The sequence below is a fragment of the Helicoverpa zea genome, chromosome 14 (assembly GCF_022581195.2).
Source record: "Helicoverpa zea isolate HzStark_Cry1AcR chromosome 14, ilHelZeax1.1, whole genome shotgun sequence".
NCBI lineage: Eukaryota > Metazoa > Arthropoda > Insecta > Lepidoptera > Noctuidae > Helicoverpa > Helicoverpa zea.
This window is the reverse complement of record NC_061465.1, coordinates 7,103,142-7,123,896: the sequence shown is the minus strand read 5'-3', so window position 1 is coordinate 7,123,896 and position 20,755 is coordinate 7,103,142. Positions and strand designations below refer to the sequence as shown.

The 20,755-nt window shown below is 36.4% G+C and overlaps 1 protein-coding gene across 1 annotated transcript in view; it reads left to right on the top strand.

Moving 5' to 3' along the window:
* LOC124636490 overlaps window positions 1–20,392 on the top strand; it is a 34,206-nt gene extending 13,814 nt beyond the window's left edge. Inside the window, exons 2-4 of the mRNA XM_047172598.1 lie at window positions 16,286–16,345; window positions 17,894–17,968; window positions 18,044–20,392. Of these exons, the coding sequence (XP_047028554.1) occupies window positions 16,286–16,345; window positions 17,894–17,968; window positions 18,044–19,042 (1,134 nt within the window). The 3' untranslated portion in view covers window positions 19,043–20,392. The remainder of the gene's footprint in view (window positions 1–16,285; window positions 16,346–17,893; window positions 17,969–18,043) is intronic.
* Window positions 20,393–20,755: the final 363 nt, after the last annotated feature.

Sequence of the window (20,755 nt, the reverse complement as noted above, 5' to 3'; positions counted from 1 at the left end):
GTAGAAGTTAACGTCAAAAGTTACTGTACAAAATTTTGATTATAGGAACAGGGTCTTAGACCAATGTATACCTACTAGATCACTTCGTAAGTAGCGAAGTAGAGTACATGCTGATTATGTGACCTACATGCTACCAAACTGCTTTAATGCTATGCTTATCATTATAAAATGCGGTTTGATAAGTGGCTGAATAGAAATGAGTTTAGTTTTCTTTCGTTCCTTTTTTGAATTTGCTTTTTTTCTTTCTTTTTTTAGATTTTTTTTTATAGTTCATTTACTTTTAGTAACCGGTGTTTTGGTATTAGGTCAGTGAATGGGAAGAAGTAAGTGTATTCCACAATTTTGATGATTTTCAAATTAAATTGAACAAGACCAGATTAAATTGAATCCAAAGTAAACTTTCGGAGAAAAATCAAAGACCAAAGATGTGTTTTCCATCCTAGAAGATTAAAAGGAGGTTCTTCCAATAAAAATTACTGGTGCACCATGTGAATAAGTTCTAATTAAAGGAAACGCGTTAGCTAATGGCCACAACGGATGTGTTCACCACTTACCGCGGGCTCTATTTGAACAAGATGTGTTCCTTTACATGTGGCTTCGATAATACCAAGCAAGTGATGTTTGAACTTTGTTACGTGAACTTCCATATTACTACATACGTTACTGTAGTAAAAATATTAATTTCCCTGATCTAGGTCTGTTGAATTTTCGGTCCCATCAAATTCCAAAATGTCTCTTATGCCAGCTAAATCTTTGCTATGTCTTTCTTCGTTTTTGAACGAAATTATCTTTGAATGCAAGTAAAGTTATAATTGTGAGCTTAGAAGTAGATGATTTCAATGCTCATAATCAAAATAGACTGGTAAAACATGATCCTTCTTCAAACCTATCTACAGTACAGCTAAAGGTTACCTCACGATATTATGTAGTTCTAACACAATCCTGCTTCATTAAATGTAATTGAAACACAAACATTCAGTACAATATATTAGAATAGAGTATTTATTACTATGCCTTTTGCTCAAGGCGGGGTAAACTTTAATACGGCAGCGGTATAAGATATACAACTTAATTTAATCGAGAAACCAAATCAGTCGCACATAATTGATATAAATCGGCATACATTGAACCCTATCGCGTAACAGAATCTAAGTCCTATTAGTAACGGTATAAGACAAGATCTTCGCATTAAGATCTATCTCATTTGATTCTTTTTCTTCGAATTCTGATGGACCGGAATGCATCAATCACGAAGAAATCAGTTCCAATATAAATGTATTATCTATCGGATCTGATATATCTGTCAGAGTTCAATCTACTAAATGGATAGCAGTATGTATGACAGCTTCACTTTTTGTATGACTTACATGAAGAAATGACGTCATAGGTTCTTTTAGTACCTACCCAGATTTTTCGCATTTCAAAAATAAACACTCAACTTCTGAATTTTTTTTGCAAATTTATCCGAAACTAAAAAGCGATAGTTTTGATGAAAGATTTCCGAACAAACTTTACTCTAAGTGTAGTTCAAGGAACAAAGGGTTTAAAAAGCATCTCGAATCTCGACCCTTCGGCATCCTTTGATGCTTACCCTTTACCTTGGAAATTCCCTACAGAGTACAGGGACTTGGTTTTGGAAATTTAAGACGACTACTTGTATAAAATGTAGAGGTTGAATGTTCTAAATATATAAAAGATGCCGCGAAGGGTATCAAAGTTTTTACCGTGAAATATATTGAAAAGGATGATACCTACATATTATACGAAAAATAGGAACCACAGCATATTACACACATATCAATTTGATACGTCTATTTGTTATAATGCATCTGCCTAATTTGCTGTAAACATCTAACAAATATTTTTTCTTGTTACAGGTAATTTACAAACGACTTCCTTAGCAGCTATTGATAGTATTGTAAGTGACCACATTCATCAATGGACATCAATTATGCCTAACTGACATAAGTCAGAAATAAAATCACATTGTTGTGAAGATATTCGGCGTATTCCTTGTACATCCGAACCTTTTATAGAGGAACGGAAATCGTACGTATTGGACGCAACACAATCGAGCTCACAAAATAAATCGTGGCCATTCAAACTTGGCAAAAGACACGTTCTAGCGTCATTTCAATAAAAGTTATTGTATTGAAAACCGACAATAGGTAGAGGAAGTGATGTGTCCTGTGTTGAGGCAAGTGGACTGTTTATAATTTGTCCATTGTGGGCATGTAATGGAACGTGTCCAGCGGCCGCCGAAGCTATTGTTCGCGGACGACCGACCGATGCACTTCCTTTCTAATTGGCTTTCACACTACGCACAAATATCCAGATAAATAACGTAATTGATGGAAAAATGTGCGTGAATAGCGGTTATATTGATGCGGTTTTTTTTCTTCCTACATTTTGGGGAACAGCATTGTTGATGGATAAAAGAGTTCGCAGTATTATGCGCGGTAGACCGAATATCCGGCTGGATACCAACGAAATATTGGTGGTCGCATCATTACAAGACTTTGCAGTAAAATCAAACCGCAAATGGTTTGAAGAATAACCATTTATTTTACTTGATTTATAAGGTACCTTGCCTTATGCGTACACTTATATACTATGTGTCCCCTTTAACTAAACGTTCTGCATCATAAGTATTATCCCTGATGCGCAAAATAATGTCAAAACATTTCCCCTCATGGAAATTTCTTATAATCTCCTCTCAGTAGTCAGATTACAATGTCTACCGCGAGAATGCGCGATAGCTAATCGCATTACGTCTGTTAATAATTAATTCTCCGATATTTCATACGGTATGATAGACGTTATCTTCAGTCCCATCTGCATCTGATACATCGAGTGCCTTATTGCGACCAATTTACCAAGATCTGCCATAAGCAAACAACATTGTATTCCAGACAATATGGTTCCGAAAGATCTTGTTACGCTGGGCAGTTTTTACTATCGAAGTGGCGGACGCGGGACCTCCTAGTGGGTCAATCGTTAACTGTTTATGTGATTTTTATTGCCGTTTGTGAACTATATTAAAATGCTCTATTAAAATTCTAAGCACGATACATGATGTAAGTTTACGATCTTAGAACGTTGCTAAATACCTCTAATGGCTTCATTCCGAATAACCTCGCGTTTATAGTATGTATGAACATTTTTAAGATGATTATCATTGAATTGTGTAGTCAAATTAGTCCATCACAAGTTTTTCTTATTTGAGCAGCATTCCTACATTAATTAGCTTGGCCTCCTTTCGTTGACCACCCTTTTATGGGTACTCAATCAAACAAGTAACATTTGGAGTTGTTGAATTGATTATATTGATAAAAAAAGCGGCCGTATTCCATTTGCTTGAAATCAAGCTTGTTCGAAAAGAAATCTGGTATTTTAAAATCCGAAATTCGTATGAAAGCGTTCAATATCGCTGTCTCCCGTGGCTCGAGACGTACTATTGACGTCACAGCACCATTTGTCAAGCTGAGCCGGCATTGCACAGAGCTCGACTTATCTAAGAAAGCTGGCTTTACTTCCATATCACACTGAATATCCTGACTCGATACGGCATCGAGGCGCTATACAGATTTATTAGTCTATAATTTATGAGACCTACTTTATGGCCGTTTGACTTTTATAAGTAGATAATATTGAACGTTTATTAACTGCAAATATAATGCAAGACAAAATTGCAGTACTTTAAGATCATGTTGGTTTTAGTAAAGGATAATAAATTACGGCCACCGATGTGTTCACTTATCTTTATCTCGGCTTTAAGTAGGCAGATAAAATTAAACGATTTTGTATCTCTGCCTTAAATGGATTGTCTTTACGTTCACTTCTGAAATTATATGTTATTTCAATTTCTACTTAACTTTAACTAGCTTGTAATAATAGGGGTTTTAGAAAGACAAAGCAACAGCTTTAAAATTCTCATCACGAATATGAGTACATATAACTTTCGTCGTGGGTGATCTAAAATTAAAAGTCTACAAACATGTTGAGAGATATTACAAATTGCCTACAGTTTAAACGATGGCAATGTAAAAATATCCTAGCAAGCATATTAAGACAAATACGATGAAAATTTATATAACTGGGTTATGGCGGAATGCCAAGTTACCAACCATTAAGCACTCCCTTGCTCGTTGCTGGTTTTACAACCTGTATTTTGATTATTTGTAGGAATAAAGTCTTATATAAAATTGATATGGATATAGTAGGTATAATGCAAATGATTTTGAACGTATTAATAAGCTAGGTTACAGAAAAATATTTAACTTATCAATTTTAACCAAAAAAATATATGTATATTCAAAAACTGCTTTGGAAGGCAATAACTTTGAGAGGGCCATACCTACTTTTGAAAAAAATTACTGAAATGTGACATACAACTTTTTCGATTATCCCTTGTTAGTTTTAACACTGAACAGTATTAGGTACAATGGGCCAATAGATACAGGACGCTGTTTTTAGATAAAAAAAACATAACGTGTAACGGAATAACAGTTGTTCATTTTGACTTTAAACTTAAGTGCACTATTAGGGCACATGTTTAACAATAAAGCTTTTTCATGTTTACATTAGAAACTCCACTTATTTTTATGTCTGGCAGTTAACGGTAACTGTAATGTGGTCAGGACAGTAACGTTATTGTCTTCAAACACTTCATCGTTTTTCAAACGTTCATTCTGTATTTTAACGATTAGTTTCAAGTGGTGGAGTTATTTTGTGTGGTCAATAAATTAACTTACAAAATGCTTAAAGATATGTGAAATTAATTCTATACATGCGCAATTGAGTAACAGATAGATAACCCGCTGACCCGATGTAGCGAGGGAAGCCTAAATGTGGAAACCGGGTGTTGTGACGCAACTTAGGCCTGCGTTCAGCTTGGTCGTTCACTACATATAGTCATTTGCATAACATCGCGCCCTTTTACTCGACGAGTTAGGCAGTCACTTATAGCACACCTCTATTTCGCCAATTATCCCATGTAATTGGGCTCTATTACAAAACCATACTAAACGTTTCCTGAGAGACATTTCTCAAAGGAAAGTTTAGTCCTGTTCAGAAATAAGGTTCCTAAACTCAGCAAAAATACGTTCCGTTATCAAGGATCTGATGTCGTGATTGCATTAACATTTATCTAATCTAATATCTGTTTTGACAAATGACATAAATTACTTACACAAGTAAAGTTAGAGAAAGTCCTCCTACACCTAAATCCAGTTCTTATTACTAAGATAAAGTTAGTCCTGACATAGATAAGCATAGGATATACAAGTACAAAGTGCTGGCACTAGGCAAAAGCATTTACTTAGTCGGCTTTTGTTTTTGCTGATTTAAGTACCGTTTATGCTCTAAGTGGCTAGTCAGACTCGGTAAGTAGATAATCTTTTTTTCTCTTTTGTTTCCCCTAATGTTCCCAGGAAATTCTCTCAAAAGCCTTTGTCCGATATTTATGAAAATTCTTCGGAAAGAAATTGTATTGTTTCGCTAATTATATGCGCAGTTATTATTGTGATTTTGTTCGGACCCTAAGTGGTTTTTATTGCTTTTTAGAAACAAAATGTTGAACATTTAATTTCTTGCCGTTTTCATCCACTGTTCTTTTAAAAACTTTTTAAGGCATTCATAAAATTTGCAAATAGGATTAAGTACGTAAAGAATTTTGAGTTCACATTGCAAAATTAGTCGGGAGTATCACCGCAAATGTTGTTAATTTCTTGCGTACAGTAATATCATCCAATTACCTTAATTCAGTAAACAAACCTTCACCAAATTGTTCATCCAAGATTACATAACTGCTGTATTAAATTATCCTCAACAAAATAGCTAAAGAAATGATTACGTAACGTAATTAGTGAAATGGCCTGAAGCCGGGAATTACGTGAGTTATGGTTAAGATCTCCTGTTTAATGACTAGACTTACCAAGCTTATACCTGCACGAGTACAAGTCTAATGTACCCGCCTTATATAACGAGGTAACATGTCCGTGACGCAATTAATTTGACACAATTTTGATTTTCTATTAAGTTCAACCGTCCAGTCTCGGGACGCAATCCAATTTATTCTCATCAAAGTCAAATCATAGTTTTTTTTCAGCACGATATCTTCTCTCGGATATTTTAATTTGAAAGTACCAACATAAATAAGAAGCTATTACGTTTACAAACGGGCCGGGTCTCGCCTGCCGTGACCACGCGACAAAGCGTCAGGTAGCATCGGACCGCGGCCTCTCCTAAGTAAATTGGATACCAATCGAAGCGTGACGATTTTATCTTATAAAAAAATTCTTACCCTTTCTTTGGTATCTTTACGTAATTCTGAACACACAATGGACAGGTCTCGGCGGTTCTTTCTTCTCGTAAAGAATAATATTATGATATTGTGAATAAATGTTACGATACCGCCGAACGTCTGCTGCTTTTATTCGCTTTCTGGCATCAGACCGTTACGTAGCTCCAGATTCGCGATAAAAGAAAAAGAAACACAACCGCTCCAATTTCTAAAACAGTTTTAAGGAAAGTACTTGTTCAATAAAGAATGCAGTGAAATTGAAGAGGTTTGAAAAACACTCAGCTGTTGTAACTCGTATACTCGCCATATCTTCGGGAATGGTTTGTAGTTCACCGTGTTCTATTACAATAATGATTAGCACTTCCATAAAGTCAAGCTACAAAGCGTCTTGGCTAAAGATTTATCGCACTGCAAGTAGAGCGAGTATACCATCACCGTAAATATCCGCCTTACGCTTCCACTTCCTCTGAACTCCTTTCTATTGATTTATAGCGAGGGTTTTAAAAGCTAACTTTTTATAACGCAACTCCGGCCAGTTGTTTCCAACTGTCTGCAGCATCTGGCTTCTTTAGTTCAGTTTTTACTTGGCATTTTAAGAACTTTGTCATTTTAAACTTGGTAAGTAAAATGATTTTAAAGGGTGCTCGAGAAGTTCGGCTTGCGTACCTGATGGCGAGCCGTGCTGTGCGAAATAAATCACAATGTTCAATAGATTGAAGAACAAATGCAGACCGCGACAGATGAATAGTAAATGAACTATATTTAATCGACTTAGCAATGGAAAGTTTCATTCGGTTTCTGCGACCATAAATCCTTATTAATCCTCATTTGGAAGCCGATTCAATAAGCAATAATGAAAGACAAGACCTATAGCTGTAATACCAAGGGGCACTTTCTAGCTCAGTGGTTAATATTATAAATCAAATAGTCGTGTTCTTGTCATCAGTGCCGCAATATCAAAGCTCGTTGTAGATAAACCGGGCTATTTAAAATGTTGGTTTGTCGACAGCGATTTAGCATTAAACGTGGGCCTACACAAACTTGTTGGTTGTGCTAAGCGGCTGGGGGCGAGTATTTTGTATTACGGTTACTTGTGCTATCTTCATGTCAGTTTATTTAGCTTAACACTAACTTAATTGGCTATAAATTAAGCGGCTGCAAGTTAGCCAGTTGCCGAGTATACGGTACGCTTTCTCGTCTTGTTAGATCAGCCTTTGGTAACTGGGTAAATGTGGAAAATTTATGTATGTATTGTAAGTCCCCACGGATAGCAGTAATAAATACGTATTGTTTAGTATGCCACCGGTTACATCGGGTTGTATGAAATTTAAGTCCGTTTCAAGTTTCGAGGCATTTATGTGACTGTTATGGGTACGTAATTTCGTGCAACTTGAGCCTACATAAAAATTAATGTCCGCGTTGAGAGCAGTGTAAAATGAATTTTGGTCCTCGAACTTACTTTACTTTTATGTATTTGTTTTCCTTTTCTTTTGAATTCGACACTCAGTTTAATCTAAAATGCTACTGACACTAAAGATTAAACTCTATACGATTATCCCATGCCAGTTCACCATATCATTTAATCACGTCCATTGTTGAACACTGTAATTGACATTCCAAATTCATATCCAATCGATCAGATAGCATTTTGCAAATCACGCCAGAGCTCAATGGAGCTTCACATTCACACGCACAGTGGCCAATGTAGGAGTACATAGTATAAATGATTCATAAGGATATGTACACACGTGCATGCTGATGCCTCCCCTAGCCACTTGGTAACGAAAGATTGTTCCTAGTCGTTGGAGCTTAAAACAGGTGGAGTCACAATTAGCGGCAAAACTAGAGTACCTAAGTGTCTGATGTACGCCCACCTTTGCGTTGCACGGGATGCCAGTTTGTTAAGGGGAGTGACGTTATACAGAGCACTAGTTTTTTCGTGTCTAGTTTGAAAGGCGTTTTCGATGTTTGTTTTTTATTCAATTATTTTGTATTTAGTTCAGGTTTGTATAGACTATTTTAAGGTCTCCTAGCAGATCTGAAAAAAATAATAAGTTTTCTGTAACATTGTCAATAGAATGCCTTAGAAAATGCGCTTTTAAAGAAAGATGCAAGCACATAAAGTGTTAACCACTACATTATAAATAAACGTTTTTATTGTAACCCAATGACAATGTGTATAAAATTACCATATGCATGCAGATTGCGGCTTAATCCCTTAGAGAATTTCTAAGTAAGCCATTTACATTTTGAATGGAGGTACTCGGCCTTAATAGGTCTACATAGGTTCAGCTACACCTAGGAGGGATTACCTCACTTCACGCACTCCTGTTTACCCTACGGGAAAGAGAGGACTTTATGGTGTTTGTGTCCCTCTCGTGTAATTCTTTCAGCCTGTTTGTTTTGGATTAACGCATGTCTTTGCTTTTAACGCTACTGTTTGTTCGGCCGCCTACATAAATATTTGTAATACTATGCGGCCATTTACTAGCCTGGTTATGAGCCCTTTAATTGCTCTTCTTATTTTATGCTTTTGAAATATGGCCTTTGATAATTTTAAGTTATGCCGACGATCGTAAATGTACTCGTAAAAAATGTGTGCTCCAGTTGAAAAGAGTGTAGCGCTAATTTTATTAAAGATCATATTCGATTTGATATGGGTTACTGTTCTCATCGGTGGCTTAGATTAAAGGAAGTGCCCTTTAGATTGTGAGATCGGCCTAAGTGTTTCGAGCAACTGTACATTCGGACTAATGATATCTCTATGGTTCACGTTTCTGATCGATAAGTACGCTCGTGAGCAAAATACTAACTACATAAATATAATATAGCTGTAAATTTTTGTGCCTAAGCTTAAGTAGGCTTCCGTCTATAAAAATAATCCTCCGAGTTACGATTCAGAGTAAATAATGTTCCTCATTCGTGATTGGAATTTACAAACGCGTTAACAAAATGTTATTTACGGAATGGCATGTCTTTAATTACAATCTCACATAACTTAAATTTCTACGTAATGTAATGCAGTAAGAAATAACAAACACGTTTCATGATTAAAATGCTACTTACTTCTGTTTAACATTACGTCGCGACTAATGCGGGGTATGTAAATAAAATAACGCTATAAGCGCTAAGTTACTGAAGTTTCCTGGCATTATTTTAGTTATATTTGACGTGAAATAACCATAAAATAGGAATAAACTGATCGCATCTAACTCAATGTAAGCAGTATAAACGACACGTCACAACTTAAATCAGATACATAGCAAAACATAACCATTTCTGAGACCTCTTTACGCCTCCACTGTACTCTACGGTTGCGGATAATTTTCGCATTGCGGCAATCGGATTCGGTGCCGATATCGCTTCGTAACGGTCCTTGCATTGAGACTGCATTCTACACGATTTCCTTCTAACTTGAATCTTGATTATACTTTGCTTTATCTGAAATGAGTTCTAAGAATGCATTATGCCTGTAAAACAACAAATAAGACTAGATATTTTGATCTACAACGTTTCCGTCCGATTGCTGTGAAATATTACGATTTGTTTATGGTTCAAGATAAAGACGCGAGCACTGGTCATATAAATTAGTTGGCTGGAATGTCAATTTATCAGATGAAAAATGAAAAAAGACATGGAAATTATTTTGTCAATCGAATGTCAAAGAACCGCACAGCGGTCAAACAATCAAAGATATTTTATATTATAGATTATTCCGATTGAATCATGCTTCGTTAGCAACCGCAACCATGCGCACATCTGTCGCATGCTCCACGGAACTTCTGAGACTCACAAAAACCGACAGCCTCGGCCCGAAAAGGATAGCTACATATGATACTTCCACTGGCTAGAAAGGGACGACACTGAATCGTATTATCCCCACGGATACAAGAATGTCCTTCGGAATCGATGAATTTCGAAGAAAAATCTTATTTGGTTTAACAGAAATTGCATTAATCAGAATTCATAAGCTGTCATAAGCGATATTGTCGACGCATTTGTTGACTTCGTGTTCAAGTCTATAAAAATAAGTTATTTTTATTACAGCCGCACGTTGTTTATTGTGTGCGCGTATTATTTTATGAGCTTCCAAATGTTCCAAAATTAGTTAGAATCCGGACATTCTAACCAAAGGGTTCTCCGAAACTAAACAGAACATTATAGTTTGGAGTAATCCTTTACACGTCTTTATCTGGGGGAGTGATTTGTGACCGGGATTTGATACAGAATAGATTTGGTATTAGTTTGTAATTGTTGATATAAGACAAGGAGCGTTGAACCTTGAACAGTTTCCTTTTCAGATTAACGTTCAGTTTCAAAACAGCGACTGCATATAAGGGGGTTGAGTCGCTTAGTAATATTTCCATCAATTCAGGCTATTAATAGCCAATGGTGGATGACAGAAATCATAAATTGCGGATTTTATAGTACGCACAAAATATTGTTTGCGAATGCTATTAATTTTAAAACGTTTTACTATGCCATAAAAGTAGTCGTTTAATTTAAAATAAAGTATTTTATTTATCACCGTTGTTTCGTCTGTCACACGGAGCGACATCCTCATTAAAATCATTATTCTATGATAACAAATCAAATAACAAAACGTTTTTAGATAATAACCTCTATCATTAGACGCCCGATCGACACATAAATCATTGATCGCTATCTGATTTGGAATATTTAATAACATAATCGTTCAAGAGAGCAATACCGGTAGATCGGGGCGAATATTGAAATGCGGGCCCACGACCACTTAACGTACGAAGCCAGTTTTCTTGTTGGAAATGTATGCTATTGTCTCCGGTGAGATATAAAATACCGATATGACCCTACGAACGTCTTCGTTGCAAGAAATATTCAAGGGATACGGCCCACACTTTTAATAGCGGTTACATCATTTCCACACAATGAGAGCGCCGTCCACACCCATTCTCTGTCCATATGATTTGAAATTATAGCACCGTTTTATTTGCTCTCAGCGCATTTATATGCGGTCGCGGAGCCGCACAATGTGCCACAATATTATATGTTAAGGCACCTATATACATAACACGCATCGGTCGCTGCAAGCGTTGTGTCGCACATGTGTCGCAACGCCCGCTCGTGTGGGACGCAGAATGAAGCAGTAATTTAATCCTTGATTGTGTTCCCATTTAATTTATTCGCCGCATGATCAAATTTGGTACGTGTTTGTGACCATTTATATCATTGTTAGGTCGACAGTGGCAGCTTGATTTAATTCTGCTTTCTAGGGAGACACGCGGGTCGCAGCTACATTGTCCCTATATAAATGTACGTCTGGATGAACTGCTAAAGTGTTCGCTCTCTGCAATCATCGCGAAATTACAGGCTACATGCAAATAAAGATATGCTCGACACTGCATTCAGAAAGACGTTTGCTTTACATACAATTTTATTTCCATACGTAATTATTCCAAGGGTATCATAATAGCATGTCGTTTTTCATATTTTTATAACCAATTGTTTTAAAAGCTTTAAACTTTGTGGCGGGCGCCAATCAAGATATCGACCTCATAATATACATGATCCTCATAATACTGGGGCAGATTTTAGATCGTCTTGGTATAATTTAAAAATAGTTTAAGGACCGCGGCCGCGTATCATCATAATTATAGGCGGTCCGTCAGAGAGGCAATGGGTATAAAAACTTAATGATGCTATAATATAACATCAATAAAGTAAATTGGCAGGATGTGTTCGTAATAAGTAAATGGGTCAACACTTTGCTCGGCATATGTAATATTTTTATTTTAAGTAGAGTTTTGTTAAACAAGGATTTTATACGTGCTTTGTTCCAAAAGTGAATAATGCATTCCGTCTCACGTTTTCCGACGACTTTGAAACATTTTATGGTCTTGTTCTAAAGGCAAGATAAAATTGTTGTGGTCTGTCAGACAATCGCAAAAAGTCGTACAACGAATGGAACTGATGGAAATAATAATGTTGATACCTCGGTCCTTTCCACTCGGAGCGGTGTGCGAGAGCTGTGCCAGTCCATATTTCATGAAAAATTCATATCTTCGTTGGTACCTAATGATGTCGATGCCATCTTTTATTGTCGCGGGGGACATATTTTTCATTAATCGTATATTATGATACTACATGCCCGCGATACGTTCAGTACTTGATGCCTTATAAAAGAAACTAGATGTATCGCTAATTAGAAGACAGGTTCTTTGACGTATGGTCATGTCAGCTTTATTCAATTGTAAGTTATTATTTTTTGTTGTAATGCTGCTTTATAATAGCCATAGACTTCATAACATACCTGAAGAAGAGTAGGTACTTACTTATTACATAAATATATAAATACTTACTACATAAATTCGATTTAAAAATAAATCCATCTCATATTTCCAATCGTTCAGTTTCCTAAAACAATTTGAAGCAGGAAACTCAATAACAATTTATAGAAATCGTATGTCTCATCAAATATTTCGTTTATTTTTATCCCCTCTATGTCGACTAACCTACTTTCCACTAAGAACCTGAAACCGGGACTGAAATTCAATTTCTACTTGTAAAAACGGTCCGGTAATAGAGTTTACCTACAGTAGATCAAATAAAATAGCAACTAGCGTAAGGGAAGACAGGGTACACAGATGCCTCGGTATACTTACCCACACACTGGATTAAATTCTGATAGTTTTGACCGACTTTTATTAGAAAACGTTAAATCGAATTGAAAGCTGCATTAGAAACTGTGTGATTATCTCCGACTTTGTACGTATCTAGATGAAATTGAGCGTTTCTGGTGTAACGACATTCAAATGTTTTATCTGCTGTGTTAAGATTTCCATGGATAAATAAATTTTTGATGTAGATGATAAGTTCAGAATCCTCTCATGGCAAGTCATGTTATCATCTAAATAATAAAATATAGCGAGGCTCTAGCCAAGCGTATTCAATAAATTCTTTTGCTCCATCAGTTTAATCGTAATCCGCATCAGGCACTAGGTTCTACCCTTATTTCTTGTTACGCTCTTCAACTCTTACAATCTGTTCTGCGGAGAAATTTCATTTTTTCTTCGCCATTTGGCGCGCTAGCTTAGATTGTATTTTATCTTTATGCGAAATCATAATTCATGCTGTTTTTGCCTCTTTCTCCGACGGAGGCTGTTAGGTGTTTAATGTTTTCCTCGTAGCTAACTTACACGCAAATGTCGCACTCTCCATTGTTTATTGTTGTCGATAACATCGCAATTTGTGCTACTTTTTAATTGATACCAGCTACCAGCTAGCTACATTTCTATTTATAATTTCAATTTTTATTCCACAGTACAAAGCGATAAATCAAAAGTTAATCAACTCCAAACTACCGATTGCACAAGTGATTAATCTCGAAGATGTGTCGTTTGATTAAAGGAGAAAAAGTTGTTTACATATCATATTTCGTAAGTCACTGGCATTTATTTTGTACAGACCTCTGGTTTGACCCCCAAGAGCGCGCGCTCGCTACCCACAAAACAAAATGATAAATGAAGATCATCGGTAGTTGCGCGTTACATAAACGCTGATGGATTGATTGTAAACGACCGTGTGTGCCCATCGATCGATTAGTTCCTGCTCGGCCGCAGCCTCGGGCCTGACTTATTGACGATTATCTTTGATGGATTTCGTAAACTCTTAAGTGTTGGTATGCAACATCCTGGCTCGCCTTTTAAATGTAATACATCCTTGAACCCTAATTTTCTATTCAGATTAACGGTTGACTCGAAATAACTATTAAGGCGCGTGTTCGAACGTTTATCGATTTTTTTGTTCATCAATTGAATTTATTGGCTTGTTTGATAATTAAATTCTTTCTGTAGGTATCTAGCATTCGATCTCTAAGTGATCCGTTTTTTTGGGGATGTTATTCGAAGTCAAATACGAAAGATTAATTAAATATTATTCAATAAACGTTGTTTGATTAACAAAAGGGTAATCTGCGGCGGCATCTAACACAAATACGAGGCCACTCGACGGGCTGTGTTTTCAATCACCGTCATTCGTTATTCACTCACTTCCCTTTGCAGTTGCCGAAGTATATTCACGTCGTTTTGTTTTGTTTAACTTTCATATTTCAAACTCTCAAAGGCGAAGTCGTGCGATACAATACTTGTAATAATTGAATCGGTTAGAAGTTCGTTGTTTGCGTATTTGGAAAGGCGAAAGTTGATTATCTATTATTTAATAAAAAACTCGTTTGCGCACTGAAAATGAAGTAAAACTCTTAGTCTAGATCGGAGGTGCCTTCAACAAGGTATCTTTTTAATTCGCTTGATTTATGAGGTCTATTTTTAATACCGGCTCGTATAAGAATGTAGTAAATATAGCGGGTGTTTTTATTGTCGGCGCATTGCGCACTCAATCTCGAGTGTATTTTTTGTTGTCATTAGTTGACGTGGAATAACACTCCTGAGCTGTAGTATCGTGGTAGAAAAAAAATAAATTGTGTGAAAAATTACGATGATTACATCTAATAACGGGTGGATGGACGGAGACGTTTGATGGCCTCTGCCACAGATTGGCATCATTAGCCGCAATGATAGTGACCTAACAGAGTAATTTTGTTTTCCTTTGCTACTCTTTGTTCGCTACTTGCTTTCTAAACCATTTGTTTTATGGGTTAGTTTCACGTTAGTTCTAATCATTACAGTCGTAAACAAATGTTTGTATGTTCTCGAATAATCATTCTTGTGTAAAGTTATCTTAATGGCAGTTATAACATCCGCTATAGAAATGAGTTATATTGGCCTATCGTTTAAATAACACACAATTAAGAAAAATGTTGTTATTAGCTGATATTAATACGATAGCCCACTTTACTCAAAAATTTAAATTATGTGAGATTCATAAATATCCGTGCCAAGTAAATTACAAAAGCTGAGTTTGTTTAGACTTTCTTGATGATCACAAATAAATTACTAAATCTTCAACTCAATAAAATTTCGTTACGACCGTGAATTACAGAGATTCTGGCACTGCGGACGCTATGAAATATATTTGCGGCATGTCATCAACAAATCGTAGAACAGAATTATTAAAAGCACAGAGATCGTCACAGTCAGCGTAAACAGGGGAGAACCAAATCACGACATTAAAACGTTTGACATTTAGGCCACTGCACTGTGTTTCAACCGTCCCCATTGGCATATCAGGCAATTAAAGTGACCGTCCCGCCGACGGTAAGCAGATGCCCGTCACTTGTATCAAATACATTAAACTGGTTGCTCGAATCGAACATTTATTTTCTTTTTTTTTTTTGGCCCGCACATAAAACCTCTCGGAACACTGTTCAGATAACGAGTAACGTATTGGTCCTCCGTCGAATAATTAAATGTCCCTTTTATATTGAGGTTGGCCGAAATTAAAGTGCTATTGAAGCGCTAATTAAGTACTTTTAGCTTTGTTTTGTACTTTGACAATTCATTGTGGTAGAGGTCAGCCTTATAAAAATAAATCAACTTCATTGTACGCATGTTTGTCTATTTATTTTTTGAAAACTTCTGTTCTAATAATTGTATACGTCTTTTAAATAGCGTTTCGAATTCTTATTAATTTAATGTGTCACTTTTCTACATCTAAGTTATGAGTTAGGATACTTAAGGAAATTTCCTAATAGAAACCATAATTTTAGTGTTCAGGGCGTGTGCAGTTACTGTTGTAAACTAGAATTTGATTCGATCCGAACGACAATTATCGCTCCCCGATCAGAATACCTACAAAGTGTAGGATCGCTATAAGGAGATACTTTATCGTAGTTCTCTAGTGTCATTGGAGCTATTAAATTACCGGAATATTAAAACTAAGAACGCCATGTGATGAATTTTAATAGCTCAATATATTAAAATAAAAATATATTACTGAGCTATAAAACGTGTGTTATCATAAGAATCTCCTTAATTTTATTAATTTTAGTTTTTATAATATTGTAATAAAAGTTGGTTTGAGTGACATTTTGTTGTTTGTTCACAGTTCGCGGCGCCGAGGCCAGGCGGAGAGTCATCGTGTTTGCAGGGCCCTGACTGTTTTATGGTGAGTGTTCAAGCGAAATGTGCTTAGCTGGCTTGTAGCTACATGCAGACACATTAAATCTAACTATCTTTAGAAGAAATTTACTTAGAAACTCCCGCAAAAACCTGTTATTGTCTAGTACAGGTGTTATTTCGAACAACACCGGTAATGAGAAATGATTGCATACCATAATCGTGAACAATTGTGACTAATACTCAATTATTTAAGTTTTACTGACTGAGAGAAGTTAGTAAAATAGATAAAAGTTTTAATAAAACAGGCATCTAGCGTTTTCTATAGTTGTCATTAAGAGTCGGCTTGCTGAAAACTGATGAAGTTTCCGTAGTTGGTTTAACGATATAAGTAATTACGGTACTATTTCTACCTAACACTTCATTGCCTACTGGACATTTCAGGAACATTTCATGATTCTAGATATTGTCCTCGGAACCAGACATGTGCTGCAAAGTCTATATAAAACATTTCTAATCTCATAAACATTGACGACATTTTGATTACGGTGCTTCTTCGAAACACATAAAACTAGGAAGTTAAGGACAGTCATTTTCGAAAACAATTCAAATTTTCGTAGCAGGTCCTTTAATTTTCCATAAGTGTTCGTAACACCTTATAACTAACTGCAATCTCTGAAAATAAAGCAAACTGCTTTTTGCACAAAGCATTTCTAGTTTTAGTACTAAAACCGATAAATTCTCACTTGGAACGTGGATTCCGAGGGTACCTTTTGTCAATACCAGTAATTAATAATCGTGGTTCGCCCGTTCTTATAATTATTAAAGCTTACCGAGGCGAGAGCCGCGTCAAGTTAACGTCAACTCGAACTAATGAGCGTTTCCAATGACAAATGCTGCATTCGAAGCGACGGAGTACTCAAATTTGGCTGGATACGGCGTTGTCCCGGGGACAAATTGCTTACAAAACAAAAAATAAATTTTGGATGTCTACGTCGTGCTTTGGAATCTGTAGATATTTATATGACTTTGAAATATGGACGTAATGACAAACTATTGTTTTCACAGGTGTCATAACGACGTAACATGTTTTAACTCACATAATGAAACAATTTCTTTTAGCATCAATAATATTTGTATAAGATTTATATAACAATAATATTTATATCGTATAACATTTATATCATATAAGTATGACTACTTTGCAATTATATCCCTATTTTATTAGATTAATTTCAAGTTTAAGCTGTAAAAAATTGAATAATATTTAACTTTGACCTATTTACAGTCAAGGGTCCACATTAGTATGTCAGTAACGAGGTCGACCCAATTCCAAAAGTAATGACAAACGACTGTATCCACACTCAAGTCGTCGACCACCCGATAAGACATACTAATTTGACAAAAAAGATTCCGTTTGAACACTCAGCTCGTCCCTGGGATGAGCATTAACTTTTAAATTTGTCTGTGTCAGTACACACTACTCATTTGTCGTAATGACCGACATAGTAATAAATCAAAGGAGTTCAAAAGACTTGTTTAATTGTGACGAATTTGTGATGTGATGGTTTTCTACAACATGCGTTTGTTGTTGCAGTGTTGGGAAAATTGTGAACTACTGCAGTCCAACTACCAGGTATGGGGGGCCATCTGCGACGAGAAAGATATTTGTGTAAGTTGACGACTTTATACACTTTCTTATTTTATCTTTTACGATCAGTTGGACTGACTGTACCGTTCTTTACAGTTCCCTGGCTGCAAGATCGCCTGTGAATTCCATTCGGAAGCGGCGCGCGCGTCTCAAACTCAGCCTGTCATCCACACTAAGGGCGAAGGAGTTATGCGCGTGAGTGGAGCGCTCGCTCGCTGGCCACCCCCGGCGCCCCGCGCTGCATCTCGCCCTGTACCACTTGTGTACGTCGTTATGCGCCGAGCTGCAGAAGGCCCTTGGCGACAAATCATACAAACTCAAGCACTAGCAACGCGAGTTCCTTCAAACAATGAAGGAGCCCTTCTTCGCGTTCTTGTTGTTGATCCACTGGGACTTGTTACCATCTACAGTCCTGATGAAACTTGGGTGGCTCATGATACAAACACTTCCAATCACGATGAACATAAATGGACACTTAAAGAGATATCCCTAATTCACCAAAAAGTCCTGGTCATTGGTGAAATAGCTTGGGAACCCAGAATAGCACGAGGAGTATATTTAGTTACTTGGGAAGTGGACGGTGGAGGTCTGAAAGGCAATTTATTTACGGACTCCACTAGAGTGACATTATCATTATGGCCCGACACGGTCTACCACATTCAAGTGGAACTTGTGTCTCGCACGCCGGGCGTTGACAATGAAAGGTCAGAGACCATGACTATTGACACCAGCAGAGCTCAACGTGTTTCAACCGAAAGCGTTCAGGATGTTCAAGTCAGTGAAGGCGACCGCCTGATGTCTGTTCTGGTAAGCTCCATGAGAGGGGAACGTGTGCCAGAGCGTTCACCTGACTCTGAGCTAGTACTAGGATGTTTGTCAGCTATGATAGCGTTTGGCTTGGCCGTCCTAGCCGCAGTTCTGTGGAGGCGGAGACGACGAGGAACCTTCCCAGGAACCAACGTGTACATTGGTTCTTCTTCTGTTTTAAAGCGTAAGCTAGTTGAAGACTTTGCTCCAGCTGCGCACTGTTTTCAGCCGGTGCTAGTGCCAGAAACACCGACCAACGACTCGATGCCGCGTGACGTGGTCGTGTGACGTCACAGTTTCGATATGCTGTCGGTGGAAGACCGCGTCTTCAGTTCCTAAGCATTTGGACGAACTCACTAAAAGACAAGTAGTTCAAGTGGAAAGAAGTGCTGTTTGTGATACTCTAAAACTCTGTAAGAGAGATATAAGTGAAAGTTAAATTGCATTTATTGAGGAATGTCGTGTAACTTGTTACGTTGTAAATTGTAATGGACTTTGGAACACTCTATGTAAATGCTGCTGTAATAAAAATTACCCATGTAATTTTGTTTGTACGTAGAGTTAGGTGATTGTAAATTAAAAAGTTACTACTTATAAATGTATTTATGAAACACAGTAAGGTTAACACCAGAAAAATTAGTTATGTACATATGTTAGGAAGAAAAAAATAGTACCTAAATGATAATTTTCTAAAATATGACTTGATTTATATACTGCTTGTAAATAAATAACTGTAATGCGTGTACCGGATTTCGATGTTCCATTTCAAACCGTTTTGTACTTCTAAGAAAAATATCGAGATCTCCTACATAAGTACGAATTAAGTAGTTTTGTTTTAGACTCCATTCAGTTTTTGGACCAATATCCCAAAAAATGTTATCTTTCAAAATGGAATGTAAAACTAAAAAACGGTTTCGTATTACTGTAGTCGCCTGTTTTACGACGGAATCTTTATAAGAGTAATCGGTATAAATATCTAGAACTATTTTTACAACTAGTCCTTATTATCATTTAGTTAAAACATAGTTATTAGATATATTTTACGATAATAGTTTTGATGAGGTTCTTACTCATTCTAGTGAACTTTACGACGTCTTCTTCAGCAATAAACATAATATGTATGTATTTGTAAATAATGGAAACATTTATTGTAAAAACATAACAGAGAAATTATATTTTTCTTGGCCTATGACAGATATTTGTAGAAGTTACGGGTGGATGTATCGATTAAGGTTTTTTCCACAAAATATAAGTTTTGGTTGTAATGCGATATGCCCATTCCCTTGATACGTGTCTCTCAGATTCTCTTAGCCATAACGTAATGTTACGTAATTCACAGTGTAGTGTCATAATTATTTGTTTAAAGTTGATGTTAGGCTTTAAACACTTGTACTTAATAACTTAAGTTTCGTTTCGTAGTGCAAAAGTGTAAAAGAGACCAAAATTATATATAATTTGAAACAAATTTTGGTTCTGTGACAACCAAAATCCGAGTAGGACGTAAGTTAGGAGCTTAATTAAATTTATTTATTTTTTGTGATTAATTAGTACCTTCACTCGATTTTGTAAATAAACGAATTGCTATAAATGACGATGCTGATCTTAACGTGTATAAATAAATATGTCTGCCAAATTAAAGCCGTGTTTTAATTTATCGATAATGTTTCCATTGATGGGGAAAAAATAGATGTGCTATTGTTCTCATCGTCTTTTGTTTCACAACACTGCTCAAAGAATCTCTCCAGAGTGCTGCGAGAACGACGTCTGTATAAAAACTAAATACTTTGGTAATTTATATAATTCAGAGTGGACGGAAAGAATGACGGCTAACGAACGGTTCTGACACCTTAAGCGAGATTACCGAACTTTTTCATTACATTCTCGAACTTTCTTGACGATTTATAAATGAGTGTTGAGCAATTACCGTTTTTATATGATGATACTTTAAAGGCATCAACGAATTCAACATTAGTACGCAACTTTTCGATGAATGTCTGTCTA